Source organism: Neophocaena asiaeorientalis, unplaced genomic scaffold (genome assembly GCF_003031525.2).
Source record: "Neophocaena asiaeorientalis asiaeorientalis breed wild unplaced genomic scaffold, Neophocaena_asiaeorientalis_V1.1 scaffold72, whole genome shotgun sequence".
NCBI classification, from domain to species: Eukaryota; Metazoa; Chordata; class Mammalia; order Artiodactyla; family Phocoenidae; genus Neophocaena; species Neophocaena asiaeorientalis.
This window is the reverse complement of record NW_020185336.1, coordinates 10,850,065-10,871,942: the sequence shown is the minus strand read 5'-3', so window position 1 is coordinate 10,871,942 and position 21,878 is coordinate 10,850,065. Positions and strand designations below refer to the sequence as shown.

The window sequence follows — 21,878 nt, the reverse complement described above, 5'->3', positions numbered from 1 at the left end:
GGGGGCGGGCGGGAGGCGGCGGGGAGGGGGGGAGGGTCTGGTCCGAGCAGGTAGCGCCGCTTCGGCAGCCCGGCGAGTTGGCCATCAGTCTTAAAACTGTCAGTTTGGGAGCGCTGCAGGAGAGTCAGGAGGGCTGTGGGAAGGCAAGAGGGGGCCCCCGGGATGCCGGTGGTGAGGGAAGAAAAGAGAGGCCTCGAAAAGCTTGGGGGCACATTTGCGCTCGGGCTCCTAGTCCTTGCAGCCCTCCTGCCTTGAGTGTGGGAGAACACTTTTTTTGTTTTAAGACTCAGCGTGGAGAGAAAGCCTCCGTCCCAGGGGAGGAGAGGCGTCTGCGGGGGGCAGAGACCGCAGCTACCTGCCGGGTGCGCCCCCCGCCCCGGGCACGCAGGCGTTCGTCCCCCCTTTCTCTCCCGCTCCCACCTCCTCATTGGTGCTGGTTTGCAGCGCTCGGCTCCTGCGCCTTCGCTTCGCGTTTGAATCTGGCTCGCCCCTCCGTATTATGTCTGCACTCCGAAGGAAATTTGGGGACGATTACCAGGTAGTGACCACCTCGTCCAGCGGCTCGGGCTTGCAGCCCCAGGGGCCGGGCCAGGGCCCGCAGCAGCAGCTTGTGCCCAAGAAGAAGCGACAGCGGTTCGTGGACAAGAACGGCCGGTGCAATGTCCAGCACGGCAACCTGGGCAGTGAGACGAGCCGCTACCTCTCGGACCTCTTCACCACCCTGGTGGACCTCAAGTGGCGCTGGAACCTCTTCATCTTCATTCTCACCTACACCGTGGCCTGGCTCTTCATGGCGTCCATGTGGTGGGTGATTGCCTACACTCGGGGCGACCTGAACAAAGCCCACGTCGGCAACTACACGCCCTGCGTGGCCAACGTCTATAACTTCCCTTCGGCCTTCCTCTTCTTCATCGAGACCGAGGCCACCATCGGCTATGGCTACCGCTACATCACCGACAAGTGCCCCGAGGGCATCATCCTCTTCCTCTTCCAGTCCATTCTCGGCTCCATCGTGGACGCCTTCCTCATAGGCTGCATGTTCATCAAGATGTCCCAGCCCAAGAAGCGCGCGGAGACCCTGATGTTTAGCGAGCACGCGGTGATCTCTATGAGGGACGGAAAACTCACGCTCATGTTCCGAGTGGGCAACCTGCGCAACAGCCATATGGTCTCCGCGCAGATACGCTGTAAGCTGCTCAAAGTAAGTGCTACCCGCCCCCTCCCCACCTGGCGACCGCCAGCCCTCAAACCTGGGAATTAACTCACCTGAGAGCCACCCTCAGGCTCCTAGGCTTGCCTAATGCCACAGGTAAACTTCCTTGTTTGGGAGCTGGGGAGGGCGTGGAGGACTGGGCAAAGAGAGTACAACTGACAGTTCTGTTCTTTTCCCACCCACTCTCGTGCTCTTATTTGTTTTATTTTATTCTTATTTATATTCCTCGGATGTATTTGTGTCACTTTCTGGACTAGTAACGCCAACGGAGTGGTGTTGGCTCCTGGACCTCTGAGGTACACAAGTGCCCTACTCTCCTTCCTACCCTTGCTGCTTTGCTCTTTAGAGAGCTTTTGAGTTGTTGTCAATAGGCTACTCCAGTAAACTTGAAGTATTAAAACTGAACAGCTTTTAGTTTGAAGAAAAAGGTGCTGAAATTGCTTTAATTTTCACTCAGGGCTTTTCTTTCTTTTTTTTTTTTTTAAATTTCTTTTTTTCCCTCTAGTAGTATTTAGCAGGTGGATTATTCCTTCAGACCCAAGAACATTTATTCTAACTCTATATGTGGTCATCTTTTTTAACAAGTACACAAACCAGAGAAGCAGTTTATAAAGTGGAAAAACAACACCTGGTTGTTTTCAACTTTTATTTTTACCAAATATTTTCCTAGAGAAATATTCTGTGAAAGCGTGAGTGCTTTTCCTGTAGAGTCTCTTATTAATTTTATTCTTAATTGCCTGTTTCTATGAAGCCTTTGTCAATTACAGATTTCACTTGAAGCTTTTCAGCATCCATTAAATAAGATTGCTTCCTACCATCAGCAGTGTAAATGCTAAAAGAAATTGTTCATGGAGTGATTATTAAAGCAAGGTCCATCTAGTCGTTAGAGGGCACCACTACAAACAAGAAGGGAAGCCCACTCTAATCACTCATCCAATTAGAGTCTAGGAATGAGGGATACGAGCCCAGTTCTCTATGTATTATTTACAGTCCATCTTTTTGAGGGATTTGCCTTAGTTTTCAAATGTTCATAAATTGAAAAGATGACCTCAATACAGTCTTAAAAATTTATCTGAGATTGCATGGAAAAACCATAGCCCCATTCAGGACTTAGCATTAATAAAATGAAAACCTGAAATATTTAAGTTGAGATTTTGCCTTTGGGATTTCAATTTTACTCTACAGGTCCTCTGTCGTTTTACACAGCCTCAGTTTATATGGTAGTTAAAAGTGGTCCAATGTGCTTTAAAAAAAATTTGTCTCTTGCGTCATTTTCATTACTCATTTAAAAGGTCTTACCCTAATTATTCTTGACCATCTTGCTCAGCATAGTGTTGGACTTAAAGCAGCTCAGTTGTCCTGTCACTCCACATCATATGCATATTTACTATGCTACAGACAGTAAACAAACTAATTGTGTATAGCTTACTGGAAAATTTTCAACCCGGTTCTGCTGTATATGTTAATTAAGATAATGGTGAATACATAATTTGAGTAGATCATATGCTTTATAATTAACTCCAATGGGCTGCATGTAATTTTTTTAAAAATTTAACTTAGTATATCATGCTATGGACCACATTTGAACTGAGTTGTTTGGATCAGGCTAAACATGTGGTAGACGTGTTTGTTGCAGGGGTGTTTGTTGTATGTGCCTATTTCTATGAATAGAACAAGATATATAACCTCTCTTTTTAGGTTAGGCCTACCAGCAACACTTTGTAAATGTAGTGCAAAAGTCTCTGTCGTGGAATCCATGTTCATGTGTCACTTTGAGATTGTTACTGAAGAGTAGTTTATCATCTTGATTGGTGTATTGGAAACTTAAAATTAGACTTTAAAGGTCAGTTATTGCTGTTCTCTAGTTTTTCAAACATATAAATACGTTTATTAAAACAAATATCTTTTTGAGGAAACATATTTAGATGTTTTTAGACTATCAAATTTTATTTTAACAAAATCAGAAATAATTAGAATTAATCTACATAGTAGGTTCTTGTTTTTGTTTTTGTTTTTTTACAAAGTTGTAGTGAATCTGAAGCACCCAGTGTCTACAGTGGTTCAGGACACTGATAGTGATTTTTATGCAAGTATCACATATACCACAAGGAGTGTCCTGATCAAACAAAAAAAAAAGATTTCTACTGTTGGCAAACTTGGAGCAAGGTGCTATATTAACACAAGGTGATAAAAACATCTAATTAAAACAATATGTATAATGTTCTTATAAAATTTTTTACTTCTGATTTGTTGGGAAGATGTCAGTGCTAAAAGTAAAAATAATTGGCATGTGGAGTCAATTTATATTTAAACAAAATTATGGTAAAATTCTGTCCTGCTTTTTTTGTGAGGGGAGAGGGTTGATCAGTGGCAGCTCTTCATCCAACCAGTTACTGTAGTTTGCTTGAAGTTGATTTGTCCTGTAGCCATGGTGATTAAAATGAATTCTCATAGCTCTTGTCATTTCCTTAGACTTCATTTAAAAGGAGCCATGTTTTATTAGGAAACTAATAACATTCGGCAAAATCAGAGGGAAGATTTGCCTTTAATAAGTGACTCTCATTTTCTTTTAGGGACTGAGATGAAGTGATCCAAAACAGCCAGTTATATTTTTAAAGAGAAGCTATACCAAGATCTTAAAGCAGTAATATTTTGATATTGGTCTTATACATCCTTACTAAATATCATTACACATATTCAGTTTCTTCTCTTAACCCATGTTTGACATTTTAAATGTAAAATTTATGTATCTTTAATACAGAGAAATACATAGAATTTTAAGGCAACAAAACCATAATATTTAATAATAGTAATTACAGTCTATATGAGTTCTTCCTATTACCTAATTTAATTTCATTTATATTTTTCTATTGCTGTTTTCTTATTTGCTGAATAAAAGCTTATTTATCAGTATTACTATAAGAATTATATTTGATGATTTAAAGCACTTCTATTCTTGTAAAGAATAGAAAAATAAGAACATGTATATGACTTTCTAATCCTGGCTACTGTGAAGTTTTCTGTGCATTTTTTTTTTTTTGAATTGTGTGTCTTGATGGAAGTTTTTCTCTTATAACTTCTCTAATTTTTAATTGTTGTTAACTTATATGAAAGCAAATTTTATTTCAACTCTATTCCCATCTTCCAAGCTTGCAAATACTGAAATTTATTTCAATATTTAATTATAGATCTTCCAACTTTATGCTTGGAGCAATCAGTCCTTTTTTAACTTAGAAAAAAAGAAAGCAGATTAAATAAAAAGTTAAGAATACAATTGGAAGTTATTCTTTAAAATTTGTAATGTTATTATGAATACAGCTCTAGAAAGCTCTTTTAAGATGAATGTTCTTTCTCTTTTCCTCTTTTCATTCCCATGAAGATGTTTTATTTGAATTTTATTTTTTTTAACCTAAGATATAGGAACTAATGAATAGAAAGGTCATGTTAAGTTAATATGACATCCAGTTTAAAATTTTAATAAAAATGCTTGGATTAAGGAGTTGAGACTAATGGTTGATACATTGGACCCTGTAATTCAGTGTTGGGTTTAAAGGATTTGGAAATCTCACTCTTTCCTACAAATCTAATACTAATGGTTGACTGGCCTAGACTTCCATCTTATTAGGGAAAGATTTAAACTTTTTGATACATTATTCAAGAATTTGCACACTTATTATCCAAAAACCATCCCAGTTACATGTATACATATGTGTGTGTATATATATATGTAGACACTCAGTCAAACCTTATTTACATAAAGTAAACATAAAATCAATTATTGTTAGATATGTATTTTGAAATTAAGAGGTAAGGTTAAATTTTTCTCATGGAAGTATAATTTTATATCTTCATATTTTTATTCATGGCATATAGTCATCATCTTCCTTTCTTAGGATGTCAGCTATACAACCCTTAACTTTCACCTAATGAAAGGTAATGATGCCCAGTTATCTTCTAATATATCACATACATTATTTTTATACTCACCTTTTCTATTCTCCATTTATACGGATACTCAGAATTGGATGCTATCTAGTTTCCTCATATGAATGTGATCCAGTGCAGATGCAATAAAAAACAAAACTGCATCTGCAAAACTAACAAGCTCACCATTTTTTTCATATATCTTAATATTTTGTTAATCTTTTAACCACAGTGATTCCTGGACCACTTGATTCCTGATTTTTTTCATATATTTATTAGTTTGCCTTCATTCCATACCTTGCACTTTAATGCAATTATGGTTTTGACTCTATATGACCCTATTTTGTATGACTGACTCTTTTCTCCAATTGGTCTTGGTCAATTTGCACTTTAGTTTTAATCTTGAGATCATTCGTTATCTCCTTTAAAAAATTAATTCACAAGTGAATATCTATTTAAAAACTCTTCTTCTGAACATCGTACAAGTGGTTAGTAAAAAGATTCAAGGAGTCTAAGACTGAGTACCCCAGAACTCTTGGGGCTAGATCTTATAATGGTCAGTGAGTTTTTTTAGGTGGGTTTACTATGTCTTTAAAAAAGAAAGTACAGTTTCTATGGAGTCTAGCTTTGCCTTCTCTGACACAAGTACAGTAATTCTGTAATAGTTATAGAACTTGGGTTCTTTTTAAAGACTATAATTACTATTCTTCTTTTAAATAGTAGTAATATGTTGTTTTGTTTGTTTTGTTTTTTATTTTTAATATGGTTCCTGAAAAGGACAGGGTGGCTTGTGCTCAGGGGAATACAGTGTGAACAGAAATAGGGACATAAAGACCCAAAAATAAACAGTAGTAGGTAAGAACAAATGATGAAGAGAAGCAGGAAAAAGCACTTGATGGATTTGAGCGTGTTTGTTTGCTGAGTAGGAGGGGAATGTGCAAGTAGGGTTACAAATCCTGTCCACAGTTATTATTATAAATTCCATAAAAAGTCCTCAAGGAATTATAAAGCTGTTCTTTCATTTAAATAGTATAGAAGCCTCAAAAAATTTATTACAGGATAAATTACATTCCATCTATAAGTTACTTTCTTTTCATAAAAGTGAACATATTTTTATGGGATAATTGGCTTAGCATTAAAAATCTTTATTTTAGCCTTGATGTTGGTCATATTTTTTTCCACCTGTGTATTGATGGAATTTCAAACTTAAGGAGTCAAAAGAGGGGAGTTTCCTGGTGGCACAGTGGTTAAGAATCCTCCTGCCAATGCAGGGGACACAGGTTCAAGCCCTGGTCCAGGACGATCCCACATGCCGTGGAGCAACTAGCCCATGCACCACAACTACTGAGCCTGCACTCTAGAGCCCATGAGCCACAATTACTGAGCCCGTGTGCCACAACTACTGAAGCCTGCGTGTCTAGAGCTCGTGCTCTGCAACAAGAGAAGCCACTGCAACGAGAAGCCCATGCACTGCACCGAGGGGTAGCCCCCGCTCGCCGCAACTAGAGAAAGCCTGTGCACAGCAACAAAGACCCAAAGCAGCCAAAAATAAATAAATAAAATAAATAAATTTATAAGAAGTCAAAAGAAATGTACAACTGTAGACAGTCCAGATGAAATTCTAGGTCCACACTTTCTTCTACCTGACTTTAATTTTTGTCTGAGTCCCAAAATCATTGCCAGAAATGCTTTGAGTCACAAGGCATTGTTGTTCTTTATACTGGTACCTGCTTTTGGCTCATTTCCAAATTTTAGATTCCACGTAGTGCTCTGACCTCATTGCATGTAATTTTATTTCTGACTTCAGCATATATTCAACACACACACACACACACACACACACACACACACACACACACACACTGCACATTTAAAGAGGAGGAGTGACATTACAGATAAAATGGTGGGGAGGTGGTAGGCAAGAAGGGCTGCCCTCTGTGTCTTCAACTATGTTTTCCTTCTTTTCCTTTCTGGACCACTGGCCCTCATTACCTTTTCCAGTAGGTACGTGTGAAAAGTGGTGGTGGTGGTGGGGGGTGGATCAAGCCTTAGAATATTATAGAAGTACTTCTCAAGAGTCAGATGTTAGAGATTAAATTTTTTTTTTTTTTAATTCCCCTAGCTTCCCTCCGAGCTAGGAAAGAGCACAATGGCTATAATTAGAACACAATAATGGGTTGGAGAGATGGGAGAAAGGCAGCAAAGAGATTGATTGTATTGGTGAAGTGTGTCCCTGCTGAATGAATGTGGGCAACTGATCACAAATATCCCAGAAGGAGGATGGCGAAATGTGGATCTACTTATGCCAAGGGCAGTTCTAAATGCGTATCCAGAGCGGGGTGTGTGTGTGTGTGTGTGTGTGTGTGTGTGTGTGTGTATGTGTCTTTGTCTTTGGATACATACGCTACAGTCCTTTATCTGTAATAAGAAAGCTGTTTGTCTGTAAAGTACATGATGATAATAATCCCTTCTAGGCATCTGTGACTTTTGATTCCTTTTCCACCTGTAGTCAGAAGTTGTAATTTATTATCTTGCAGGCCTTTTTGGACTCTAAGGGAGTTCAAAGTCATTTGACATTAGCTGCTTCTTTGAAATTAGTACATGTAACTATAAAATGAGGCACAAACCTTAAGTTCTAGACATATATCCATGTGGCATATAATTAAAGTGTGTGTAATAGAAATACTACATTTCAATAGCAATATTTTTATTACAAAGAATAACTTAGAAATTATTGCCAAAATCTAAATTGCATACAATCATTTCAAAAAATCCAGGAGGTTCTACTTATAATGTTTTTGGGCACTAAATTTAAACAAACTTTATGCCTTAGAGTTCCTTGAGTTTTATCTTAACTCTCAGAATTTCCTATAATGCAACCAACCAGAAAGTCTTTAAAATGGCAGAAAAATCTTTATTTCCTTCCCCAAAATATTTCATACAATTGATAATAAAAGTTGTATGTTAAGTTATTCTCAAGTGCTAGTGTTTTCAAATTATGTTCTAAATTTTTAAGAATTACCAATTTTCCATGAACTGTTTTCCCTTCCACCTTTTCCCTACTTATTTATTCAATAGTTTCAAGATTTTAAATGATTATTTCATCAAGTAAAGTCAACCTTAGAAATTTAAATAATTTATTGTATCACTCTTCACCTTAAGCAATTGTTTAGAATTGTTGTTGCTCTCGACTGTATCTATTTACATATTATCCAGGAAAAGGTCATGGTTCTGTGTTCCCTTTTGGAATTAGGAGGCTTATAGAACAAGAGGAGATAATGTAGACCAGGGACAAACTGCTCTACTAATGAAAGATTTCTTCTTTTATTATAATTCTTAAGATGACATAATAAATAAAGGTTAGATTGGTTTTTACCTACATTTTTTATGCCTATTATCAAAATTTCTGGGTGAGATATGGTAATTGGTATCTAAATAAGAGAACTAGAAATGGATGAAATATCATTGCTACTGATTTATTACATATTCAAGGTACAGATCACAGTTTAATTTTATAAAGGCACATCCATAACTCCTCTTTTTCCTTTGTATCTTTTATGTATGTGTTACAGTTCCTTGAACAAAAGTTCTCTAACTCCACTTATACAAGTTGAGAGACTATAACTTACCTATGCTTCTTTTCCCCCCTTGCTCCAGAAAAATCTCTGGAATTGCCCGAGAACTAGAAAAGCCTAGATTAGAATTCCTTGTAAACCTAGAGTAGAATGTGCATGCTTCTGCAAATGTATTTGGTAGATATATGTCAGGTTCTGGGACATCGTATTTGGCTGAGTATTGATAAGATAACCTTGCTCTGCCCAGGAGCTCAGACTTCAAACAATTCCAGTGCTCCAGGCACCTGCCAAACACCCTTCCCTCCTCTAAACAGAAAAGCTTTCTCTTTAATTCACAGTGAGTAATAGGCTTCCCAGTCTATTACAGAGTCAGAGAAGCAAACAAAAATCAGGGAGGTAAGCATATTGATAGTTGAAATATCTGTTGGCCTAACAAAAAGGAAGAAGACGTGAAAGATAAAATTGTGGATGTATGTAGTACCTCAGTGTCATTTAAAGTAAGATTAAATTTATCCACTGGAAAATAATTTTTAGTGAATAAGTAGGGAATTTCACTTATCAGAAAAAGATGTAAGTGTGGAAAACATCTTTCAAAGAAATGAAGTATTGTTTTCCCCATAGTATCACAAAATAGGTGCAGTTGTCAACTTTGTTTCTGCCAAGACTTGGATAGGATATAAAGCATTTGGGAAGGGGTATAGGCATAATTTTGAGTATATGGAACACATTTTTAAAATCGAAAGATAACGTGGAGTCTGGAATGTTATGGACGTTAATGGAACAGATTCATGCATATTTAAGTCTCAATTACCTACATATGAATTAACTGCTTTGTTAAAAATAAAATATTTCTTATTCTAGGTTAGCATTCTCCTGATAGCTATCTGTTTCTAGGCCACTTCATTTTCATGGGTTATTGAATGAGCAGAGAATATAGAAGCTAATGGCTACTCTAAGAATGAGGTGCAAGTATAAATAACAAATATATAAGTAAGGGAGATGAATTTTAGCCTTGGTGTACGTATATAAAAATTAGAAAAATATATCTTCTTTGGGGGAAATTATTTTAAAATAAATGGGAAACTGAGTTTAAAAATTATGTTTGTGAATATTTTAATTTCATGCAGAAAAAGCAGAGCTTAGAATAGTTGGTAAAATGACCCAAATTCTGATCATTAATTATAAATGTCAGAATACCACCTTGTGTTTATATAGCACCTGTTTCTTAGTAGGTGAGAGAACAATGACCCAGGATTTTTGGTTTTTATTTATTTTTGTTTTGTGTTTGACTTTTATTTTGTTACATTAATCAATACATGTTATACAACTGTGTATTTGCAAAGGTGCTGGTCTCATCTGTATTTTACCAATTTGAGAATATATATAGAAAGATAAATGAATTCTACTGGCTTAGAAATGACTAGTTTTCTCCAACATTGGTTGTTAGAGCTGCTGTTTTTATTTTTGCACCATCAGGTTTTTCCATGTTTTTTTTTTTCTTGTCAGTAATCATTTTCTTCTTCTTTTTAAATTTTTAATCAACTAGTCATAAGGCAGAGAAGAAAAATAGTCTCAATATTTTCATTGGACTTTTTTTCTATACAAATAAAACTCCTGAGTGTCACTAATTACAAAGTAGTCTCTCTAATTGAGTAGTTCTGCTTTTGAGACTCTGCAATTGCTGCGGTAACAATTTGCCACCAACTTGGAACTCTTGGTTTTGTTTTGCTGTGGAGAACAGCTTACTAAACCATATTTTTCAGTATTTTCAGGCTCATTTACAAAGCCAGTGTCTTTCCGGGAACTCTGAAAGTAAGGATTTTGTCTTCAGTCTACCGATTCATTGGACAGACCAGTGTTGCAGAGTCTGTTTTGTTTATTAAATTTGCTTTGCAAAGAGTCTCTTAAAATATATTGGATTCTTCCAAACCCCATTCAACCAGCAGCAAGCCTCCCTCCACCCTGATTTTTTTAACCCAGCTTTTATTTTACCAGCATCATCATATAAATATTTGCTTATCGTGATCCTTATAAGCAACATATATGAAAAATGAATAGAAAAGAAAGATAAATTTATTTTCATGGTTTGCTAATTGTTAATAATCGTATTTAATTTTTTTTAGCATGCAAGGAGTTTGTTGAATTAAGCTTTACAGTGATTTATACTGATACTGAGTGCCACTGCCATATGAAAGTTTTAGTAAACTACAAGTTGTCTAATACAGAGTTTTTAAACTGCATTTTGATTTAAAGAAATTCAGTTGAGCACAAAGTTTGACTAATTTTACAATTTATAAAATAAATAGAGAAATAACTTTAATGCAGTTTATTACTAGTAGTTCGAAAGCCACTAGTTAACAGCATCTGCCTTTATTTTTATTATGTGAGCTGTTGTGTACATAACATTATTCAATATGATAACATCTTCACTATTCTATTCTAGTTTCTATCTATTTGTTACTTTTCAAAGGTCCTGGAAAAATAAATTATTATGTTTGCTTTGTAATAATGCAATAAATCTGTTTTTAAATTATGATCAACCTTTTTTAGCTTTAACAAACTCCGTAAGAATTGCCTACTTATTTGCTTTGGGAGGAAAAAACATCTGGCGTGTAGTGCATTATCATTTAGTGATTTATGTCAAGCAGTAGCACATATACACTTAGTTCCACAGTTTGTGTTAACAGCCATTGTTGGACCAGGCATTTCTCCAAAGCTCATGAGTTAGGGACTGGTAATTATAGTAAGTCGTGTATTATAAATAATGCATGTATGTTCCGCATGAGCTATGTGGGATTTCGGCCCATTTGCTAGAACATAGCTGCATAATGATTTGTTTGGATTTTGTTGCAGATGATTGATAGTGCAGAATGTTGGCAATGATGTAAATTACTGTTGGGCTGCCTTGCAAATTTCAGTACAAGTGGTGATTTCTTCTCTTTTTCTGTGTGCTTGTCTAGTCTCGGCAGACACCTGAGGGTGAGTTCCTTCCCCTTGATCAACTTGAACTGGATGTAGGTTTTAGTACAGGGGCAGATCAACTTTTTCTTGTTTCCCCCCTCACGATTTGCCACGTGATTGATGCCAAAAGCCCCTTTTATGACCTATCCCAGCGAAGCATGCAAAGTGAACAGTTCGAGATTGTCGTCATCCTAGAAGGCATTGTGGAAACAACTGGTGAGTAAAAACATAGATATATCATGACGTTTCTTTATTCCATAATAACAGTATATTATATGCACAATACCTATCATGGTTTGGGCTAAATGTCTCAGCTCGCAATAATGGAAGTAATGACTTGTCTGTTACTTCTTTGTAACATTAAGTTGATACTGCTTTGAAAATGAAGATTTACTGTTGTGATGATTGCATTTGTAATGTTAACTCAGAAATACTTACTGCAAAAAAAGAAAGAAAAGGAAACTGAGATGACTCCTAGAAATGATTATGATGTTCTAGTTTAACTGCAGACTTGGATTTCCTATAATCATATATTTTTTAAAAGATTTAAGGTTAAAATAAATTCAGGGTAATTAGTGAGCAACCTGAACTCAGCATGCATATTCTTGCCTTAGGGATGGTGATTCGGGTGTCACTGACAGAGCTTTAATATGCTACTATATGCAACCTCAGTGGAAAATTCCCTGTGTGTGTGTGTGTGTGTGTGTGTGTGTGTGCGCGCGCGCCCGCCCGTGGGCGCGAACCACACTAAAGTAGCATTTTAATTTCAAAGTGGGTCAGTAGATTTCCCCAGCTGAACCTTGACCAAAAATTTTTTGAAAAGAAATTTTCCTTCTCGGCTTTGGTATAGCTATGTGCTGTATGTTACTTCTTAAGATGTGATATAGCGTTGCTATGCTGCAATACCCACAGTTTGCTACTCTCTGAGGGGAATAAGGTTGGCAAAGGAAAGAAACAATAAATCAGAGTGTATTATTTGGGGCCTAAGCATTGCCAGTTGGTTTGGAACCTGCTGGATGCTTGAGACTAATAATGGAATATTTACATAATTATATCTATCTATCTTGAGTTTTACCCTTGCTACAAGCGGTGAGAGAGCAAGAAATACTTTAGCTTTTAATTTTTTTCTACCAATATCATTCTAATAATCTTAAAGTGCTAGTTATTATGTATAAACTATAGCATTGAAAGTAACATCGGCCATAGCATAGATACATTCAAGCCTTATACCAAGGTGGGAGACATTACATAATGAAAGTATCTCCCATCTTGATATAAAGCTTTGTCCAAGGGGCAGGGGGAGGCAAGCCACTGTAATCTTATACATCTGTTACATAACACCGGTTGGAAATTTGGGCAAGATACTTAATCTCCGTAAACTTTTTTTCTCATCTCTCTAAAAGGAGAATGATATAATAATCACTTTGAAGCTACCTGTTGTATTACTATTATTTTATTATCATTAGTGCTTCAGTTTAAAATTTAAGGTTTTTGAGAACAGTGAGTAAAGAATTCATCAATCTATATCTGGGATTTGATTTCTGTGGACAATTTCATGGTTTAAATTCTCCAGTTTTTGAACTTAAAATTGAATTGATGTCATAGTATATTTCTAAATATACTAAATATTTATTGATAAATAATGAAACCAATTTATAAAGGCTTCTAGTTCAAGAAATCTTTACATTTAAATTTTAGTTTTTATTTGTCTTGTTTATTGAAGTAATGATACATTGTTAGAGCTTAAACAGCAGATTTTTTACTGATTTATTTTTAAAGCATATGGTTCTATCTTTGACACAGCTGGTTATAGTTTATTAATTGCTTATTATTATTCTAATCACTGTCACGAGTGAAGTTTCTGTTTCACTTGACAGTCTTAGAAATCTTTCACTAGTTCTATCTATCTATCTATCTATCTATCTATCCATCCATCCATTCATCCAACCATTTTTCCTACTTACCTCTGGTTAGTGTGTATTTCTTAAGAATGAGAAAATTTTTCTACAAAATCACAGTACAATTAAGAAAAAAATCAGGATATTAAACAATGATACAGTACTATTATTTAGCTCATAGTCTACCTTCACATTTTATCAGTTGTCCTAGTAGTTTCCATCATAGCCCTTTTCCCCTGGTTCATCAATTTAAGGATTATGCCCTCATTTGTTTACTTGTATTCTCAGTAATTTCCATCATAGCCCTTTTTTCCTGGTTCAACATCAATTTTAGAATTATGCCCTCATTTGTTTACTTGTCTTCTCAGTCTCATGATAAAACAGTTCCTCAACCTTACTTTGTGTTCTTGACCTTGATGTACTTGAAGAGTACAGGCCAGGTATTTTGTAGAATGTCTCTCAATTTGGATTTGTCTGAGGCTTCCTTATTCATTATATATTTTTTTGATTTTTGACTTCTACATAGGCATCTTAAGGGAATATTGAATCAGGTTGTTTTTAAAATACACCTGTGTATTCTTGACTTAACTGATGTGTCTTCATCAGATTTCAGAGGATCATGTTTAGTAAATGATATTCTACATAAAGTCATTTGGAGTTTCGTAACATTAAATTATTCATTAGGACTGTAGATTTCATTTTACCATTTTCTGCCCTCTCCCTTTTTTTTTTTTTTTTTTTAATTATGAACTGGCAGAGACTACTTTCCACAGAAAATGTGAAAACTTGACTGGAGACTGAATTTCTTATTTAGAGATTGCCTTTTATGGAGAAAAGATTAAAGCCTGCCTCCTCTTAACCTCTTAACTAAGCCTGTTTTCTAGATTTAGTATAGCAAGAATAACAGCAAAAACATTATGAATAACTTTTAGAATTTATTTTGTGGAAAATGTATCTGACATTTTGTTTGTGTATATGCCCTAACTGATTAAATCACACATTATTCAGACTCTGAAAAATCTGTCTATATTTTCAGACCTCCCTGAGTCTGGTAAAAATAACATAAACATTCTTATGTCCATATGATCATTTAAAGTTATACTGAGATTTATTTAGATTCATTTTTCAGGATGTTTCCTCCTTTATCCTCCCATTCACAATACTTTCTCGCAATATTTATTGCTTGGAATAAGACAAATATGATCTTTTGTGATGTTTTGAGACATCAATAATACTATTTTGGCTCCAGTGTTTTTTGTTATACAGGCTTGTGACTAAATGTTAACAATGTAACTTTCCATCATATTTAACATTAAAACACCAAGTTTTTAAATCATTCATTCATTCACTAGACAAATAACTGAATGTATGCTGTGTGCTTGGAAATATTTGAAATACTGGCAATATAGTGGTGACCAAGACAGGCAGAATCCCTTTCCTTATGAAAGTTATATTCTAACTGGGAGGAAGACTGCAAAACAAAACAAAAAAAATAAATAAGCAAGGTATTATCACATAATAATGTGTCAGGAATAAAAACCAAAACAAAACAAGGTTATGGAAAAAAGAGTGCATCCCAGGCTTAGGTTGACGGTTAGGAAAGGTCTCTCTGAGAAGGTGACACCTAAGCAGAGACCTGCCTGTCAAGAAGGACCTCCTGGGCCTGTCTGGAGGGGGAACACAGCAGAGGCTGAGAAACAGCTGGTGCAAGGGTCCTGAGTCAGGAACCAGCCTGATTGATTCCAGGAACTAAAAGAAGGTGGTGGTGGTTAGAGCAGAGTGAACAATGTGGAGAGTGGGGTGAGGAGAAGTCTGAGAGGTCGGGGGTGGGGTGTGGGTGCACCTCTGCACTACAGATGATTGCATCGCATTAACAGCGAGTGCTGGGATTCGATTCAAAAGCAAAGCCTGCATTTAAATGCTAGAGTAATAATTTAGTACTCTCAGACTCTATATAACAAAATAAAACACACATTTTTTTCCCCTAGTGGATTACATGTAGTTTATTTAAAACCCAGTGACCCCAATGCCTAGGGAATGCATAAAACTTTAGACCGTTACCACTTTTCCATATTAACAGTACTACCTACACAGTCCCCAGCCCCCAAGACAAGCACATAATTGCTCACTTTGCTGCGGTCCTCTGATGAGAATCTTCTGATCTCATTTAGTTTTTGCTTCTTCCCTTCCTGTGGTCTCAGCGGGAGTGGTAGTGGTGGTGAGGAGGGAGATGAAAAATTAGAAGATTTCTCATTTCCTTGAAAGTTTCAGCTTCCAGCTCAGGACTCACAATAATTACTTTCCCCACTTCCTTGGAAATACTCCTCAGTGATCACGTTCAGGGATTGTTGCCTTCTTTGCTTCCAATGAGTTGGACTTTCACTTCCAACAAGGAACACAACATTTGCCTCTTCATGAATAACCTTTGCTTCTTGGCTCACGTAGCAAATTTCTAAACATAGGTTACCTCTAACTGTTGCTCTCTTTGCTGATTCTCCCGGGAGGGAGAACACTGCTAGAGGCAAACAGCATTGCAGATTTGGCTCATTAGAACTCGATGCTTTCAAACTTCAATCTGCTCTCTGCTGCTATTTGGCAGTCTTCTTAATTGTCTTTTCTGCACTCCCAGGCTCTCTCGCCATGGGATCTATTTTAGACCTTTTCTCTCCTTCCATGCCCCCAGTCCCAGCTGTCCTATCCCTTCCTAGGCCTACTACTCTCCACCTAGTTTACCGAAAAGAATGTGACACTTCAATTTGTATACTTTTTTTTTACTCTCCTTATCCTTTTCTCATGGTTATATCCCCTTTTTCTTTGCTGGTGTCTGTGAGGAAAATGTCTTTATTCTTCTCCAAATGCACCTGCTTTATCGTCATGTTTATTACCTGTGACTCAAGCGTCAATACTTCCTATACCTAATACCTAAAATCTCTTTGACTCTCTTTGTTCTCAGACGTGTCCAGGTCTTTCTTCATGAAAAACGTAATCCGGTTATTTATTCCTTTATACTCAAGGTTCTTTCTGGGATTCAGAGACACCACATTTTCCCTCTCCCTCTTTTTCTGTTTCTTCTACTTTTTATTTTCCAGGTGTTCCTTATACCCTGCATGACTCCCTCTTCTTATAAATTTTTCCTGGATCTCTGCCCTTGACTTCTTTCTTCCTGAATCTAGATACTCGATTTTTAAAAATGAACCCACAAAGTATGCACAAGTCCATTATTTCTTTTATCTCCAGCTATGAAATCTCTCACCTGCTGTGGCTTTATATTTGCCATCAAATTCCAGGACATTTGTCCACTCGGATGTCACTATTTTAATTCAGAGTCAACTTGTGTAAATACCAAGTAATCATCTTACCCTCAAATTACATCCTCATCTGGAATGTTTGTCCCTATTAATCATGGCTCTTTTGTCGAAGGCCTCCTCTCCTTTCCTTTCTTTTTTATACCCAATTAAGTTGTTCATTCCACAAAATTTGTTGAGCACCTATTATAGGCTAAACAGTATTCTAGACCCTGGGGACACATTAGTTAACAAGACACAATTCCTGTTCTTGTGGGTATTTATAATCATATATGGAAATCAGACAGCAAAATGACTAAGTGCCTCATTTAGAGTGTTAGAAAATAAGTGCTATGGAAAAAAAGTAAAGCAAGGCAAGAGGGTTTGGGAGTGTAGGGAAGTCAGAGTAGGCTGCAATGAGAAGGTGACATTTAAGCCCAAGCACAGTATCTTGAGTAAAACAAATCCCTTTGCTTTGAAGGGGATTTCAGGTAGAGGTTGAGCAATTGTAAATGCTCCAAGGGAGCAGGTACCTGGCTTCTGCTCTCTGTTAGTGGTGTCTCTGTAATTCAACTCTTCCTCTGAGAGTTCACGTAATAGTACTTCTAAATCACAGTAGTTGTCTCAGGAATGGATTTAGTATCTGCTTACATACAGATTGTGCACTATTGAATGTTTGCCTGGTGAATGTGCTTGCCACACTACTATCGTGATATACCTGTGCTCAAAAATCCCTGATGACTGCCAGTCAAAATGCATGTGTTCCTTCCTGAGACAATTAGGTTGCCCTGCTTACTGTAATGTCCATACACTCGTGCTCACTGCTGATTCCCATGTCTGCGATAATACCGTTTTCACTACCTAGGATTCACTACCTAGGATAGCATTTCTGTCTTCTCTTACATGGCATAAGAACTGCCATATTTGTTCAGTCTTCCCTGGGCACTTTAGTCCATGTGCTTTCCTTTAATCACTTATTTAAAATACTGTGTTTTACTATGAAGGGGCTATTAAATACATGCTCATTATAGAAAAAATACAAATATGCAACATAAAAACCTTACTCTTATTTTCAGCTGCTATACAGTTAATGTATTGGTCATTAACCTTTCAGGTGTCTGTATTCAGATATATTGTTATATTATGCTACACGTACTGTTTTATAACTTGCTTTATTGTATAATATGTTTTTAACATCTTTCATTTCAAATTACAGTTCTACACCATTCATCTTAATGGCTTTATTGTATGCCAATTATGTATCTATCTTAATTTTTATTACCTATCTCCTGTCTGGAATTTTTAGGCATTTCCTTTTTAATGAGATAAATACTCTATAGTCCATAGTTTTAATTTATTTACCACCAACTTTACTATTTTATATAAATTCCTAAAGATGGAATTCCTAGGTAAAGGGACATATATATCTGTTGGTTTTTAATATCTATTTCAGGGTTGTTATACAGAAAGTTGGTACTGGCTATGAAGGTGCCTATTTCCTCGTACCCTTGCCAACAATGGATATTATAATTGGTTTCATTTTTGTCTATTTGACATTATTTTATTCTTTTTGATTACTAGCAAGGTTGAAATTATGGTATCTATTGGCTATGAATTTTATTTCATGAATTCTCAGTCACTGTTGCTCATTTTGCTTCCAATTTATTGCTTGCATAAATTGCTTGTATAATTAGCACGCTGTTTTGAAAAACCCTGTCCCTAGTAGTCTGTCTACTATTATTAAAATAATTTCTTTATATATACATGCATAAGTTTTTCACATTCATCTCTTATGTGCTTTATTATATCTCCAGATAAACTGTAAACTACCAAGATTGACTGAGGACTTTGTTTTGAGGCTGTATTTTTTTTTTTAATGTATATCCTAGGTTGCAGAAAGTAGTAGATACCAGTAAACACTTCTGATCTGTTTGTTGTTATTTTTAACTGATTTTAATAGAGTTGCTCTCTTTTTATAAGCTTGATTTCTGAGTCATAAATTGTTTCCTTATAGAAATTGATCAACAAATGCCTGTTGATTATTCATATTATAGTAGGTGTAAGATAGTACAAAGATGATTAAGGAGGAGGTCCACAGTCCAAAGGGAGAAAGAAGTTGAGCTAAACTGAGTGTTAGCAATATGTGCTCAAACAGATGTTATGTCATGCTACAGTATAGGCCTAGAGTAGTGGTCCCGGATGGATTTGTTCATAAGGAGTTTGAGAAAGCCCCCTGCCTCCCGGCAGAGGACGCAGCGTGAGGTGAGACAGGAAGGTGAAGGAGAAGGTCATACAGAGGGTAAGGAGAGCTGGGCATTCTGGCCAAGAAACAGCAAATGAGGATTCATTTTGTTAGAGGAGTCAAACCATTTGGTATGGTCTGAGTAGAGGACAGGCGGAGGGGAATTGGCTGGAGATGAGCCTATCCTTGAGGCATGGTTTGAACCTACTCCTATAAGCGATAAAGCCCTTGAAGGACTTGAAGCAGGAGAATGCCATGATTGTATTTGTAAGATTCAAAGATCCCTCTGGCTGCAGGTGGAGGATAGATTGAGTGGGGCTGAGACTGGAGACAGACCAGGTGTTAGCTGTTACAGTAGGCCAGACCAGAGATCATTGGGTCCTGCATGAAATTGTCTGACTCAGGCAACTATGTGACTGTTGAAAGTAATGAAAAAGGCCTCTGGTTCCAAAATAGTTGCTTGTAATTAAACAAGAATGGGGAAAGTGCTCCGGGATCCTTCCCATTGAAGTTCCGCTCCCTACTTAGAAGAAGCTGAGACACCCAGAGAAACAAAAAGATAAATTGGGAAAAATAAATAAAACAGCACAAACAAGCCACTGACTCTTCTCCTGACTAGTGAAAAAACAGTTGGAAATTTCCTAATGAGTAAATCACAGAGCAGAAGCTCAGCTTGTGAATAATTGAGATGTGCCTACAATTTTCCTCTATGAATGATTCTACAATATTTGGCTTTATGAGCTGTAATTAATCATTACACTTTAATGATCCTTCAGAAGATAGTGATCTGGCAAACCCCTAGTGTTACTGCAAATGAGCTAGCTCTCTCCTGACCATTGGAAATTTTATTCATCCTTCCTTATTGCAGGTTCTGAATTATTAGCCTGTGAGCTCCTTGTATCTGTTGTAGTCAGGACCTAAATCAGGGATGTCTTGTTTACCTCTCTGGTTTCCCTATTCCTGCCCAGATTGCTATTACCTTTTAAAGTAATTGCTGGTGTTTTAGAAGACTTACCTTATCAAGTAAAAGTCCATGACCCGTGGATCACTATATATTGGAACTCAAACTACCCTCCTCCAAGTAACTTCTATGATTATATATATATATTTTAATATTTATTATTTCTTAATTGTGTTCTCTTTTAGAGATACCTTTTCAATAATTTGAGTCAAAATAAAACTCAAATTTTTGAGAAACATAGTCTTTTTTATATAAGGCAATTTTTAATGAACAATTCCTAAATAAAATCCTAGTGTATCGTTTTCTTTTGATAGCTGTTATAGACGTTTTTCCAGGGACTTTAAAAAATTGATGCCTAAATATTGAGGCATGAAGTAGGATGACCAACTATCTCCATTGACCTGAAACTGAAAGGTTTTCTGGGGCATGAGTCTTTCAGTGTTAAACCAGGAACTCTGAGCAAACTGGGATGGTTAGTCACCCAATTTAGCAGTCAGGAATGTTAGTTAGCCTTCCTAGATGTCTACTTCTATTTAATGGAGAAGTTTGCTTCATTGGTAATGGAATAGGTCTTTTCAAACTTATGATTGGAGTTACTCTACTGTTTTCCACTTTCCACATTCAACATTGAAGCCTCAAAAATACATAAAAAGAATATTTTCACATGTTATTTTCTCTATTATTTTCACTGCTATCTTGTATAGAATATTTAATTAATACAATCCTTAGCATTTTAGAATGAAGTTTCTCATTTGTTGTGCCGGAGGGTGGTATGGGTAAATTACTGGGGATGAGGTGAGTTGGGGAGAGTTGACACTATATTTGTCACAATCTTGCCTATGGCAGATATGATAAAAGAAGTCAGCAAACCTTGTAGATAATCAAGCTAATTGTTAAATGTAAGCAAGGGGGATTGTAATTGGGGGAAGCAGTTTTGGTTAAGATGTGGCGTGGTCCAGTGACACAGAACTTCATAGTTTAGACATTAACTAAGTAATTTTCAGGGATTTTCAAGGTAAAGTCCTGGTACTACCTGCATTGGAATCCCATGGGAAGCTCATTAAAATGCTGACTCTGGAGCCTTTGCCTAGACTTACAGTGTTCAAATATCTGATGTTTGTGAATCAGGAAATTTGCATTTGTGATAGGCACCCAGATGATTCTTATTAGGAACATTAAAGTTTGAGAACTACTCAATTTCAGCTAGTGAAGCCACTGATATTTATTGAATTAACTACTCAGCAGAAATATTTTGGACTAATTTAGTATATTGGCATGTGGTAAAAATGAAAGAGAACATAGCTCTTTAAATTTCTGACGTCTTCAGAGATGAAGCTTGTTTTTTTTTTAGAATGTGTATATATTTATTATAAATAATTGGCTTATACAATTATGGAGGCTGGTGAGTCCAAAATCTGTAGTGTGGGCCAGCAGGCTTGATACGCAGGAGAGCTGATGGGTGCAGATGAAGTCCGAAAGCATTCTTCTGGAGAATTCTCTGTTGTTCAGCAAGGACACTCTTTTGTTCTATTCAGGCTTCAAATGAGTGGATGAAGCCCACCCACATTATGGAGAGCAATCTGCTTTACCCCAAATTCACTGATTTAACTGTTAAAGAGATAAAGCTTTGTGTCGATTCAGACTGTGCTGATCAATGTAGCCAAATGCAAACTAATGTGGGTGGAAAATGGTGAAAATCAGGAGTATGGATTAAAATGCATTGCTATTCATCATGATAAGGAAGAACAAGATGTGATAGCTATTGTGGAACATTGTGTGAAGATGTAATATAAATACCAAACAAGGATGTTAGTGCCACT

General features: G+C 36.6%; 1 protein-coding gene across 1 annotated transcript in view; it reads left to right on the top strand.

Annotated features, from left to right (window-relative positions):
• The first annotated feature begins 499 nt into the window (after positions 1–499).
• KCNJ3 (potassium inwardly rectifying channel subfamily J member 3) overlaps positions 500–21,878 on the top strand; it is a 155,162-nt gene continuing 133,783 nt past the window's right edge. Inside the window, exons 1-2 of the mRNA XM_024735923.1 lie at positions 500–1,201; positions 11,673–11,889. Coding sequence (XP_024591691.1) covers positions 500–1,201; positions 11,673–11,889 — 919 coding nt within the window. The remainder of the gene's footprint in view (positions 1,202–11,672; positions 11,890–21,878) is intronic.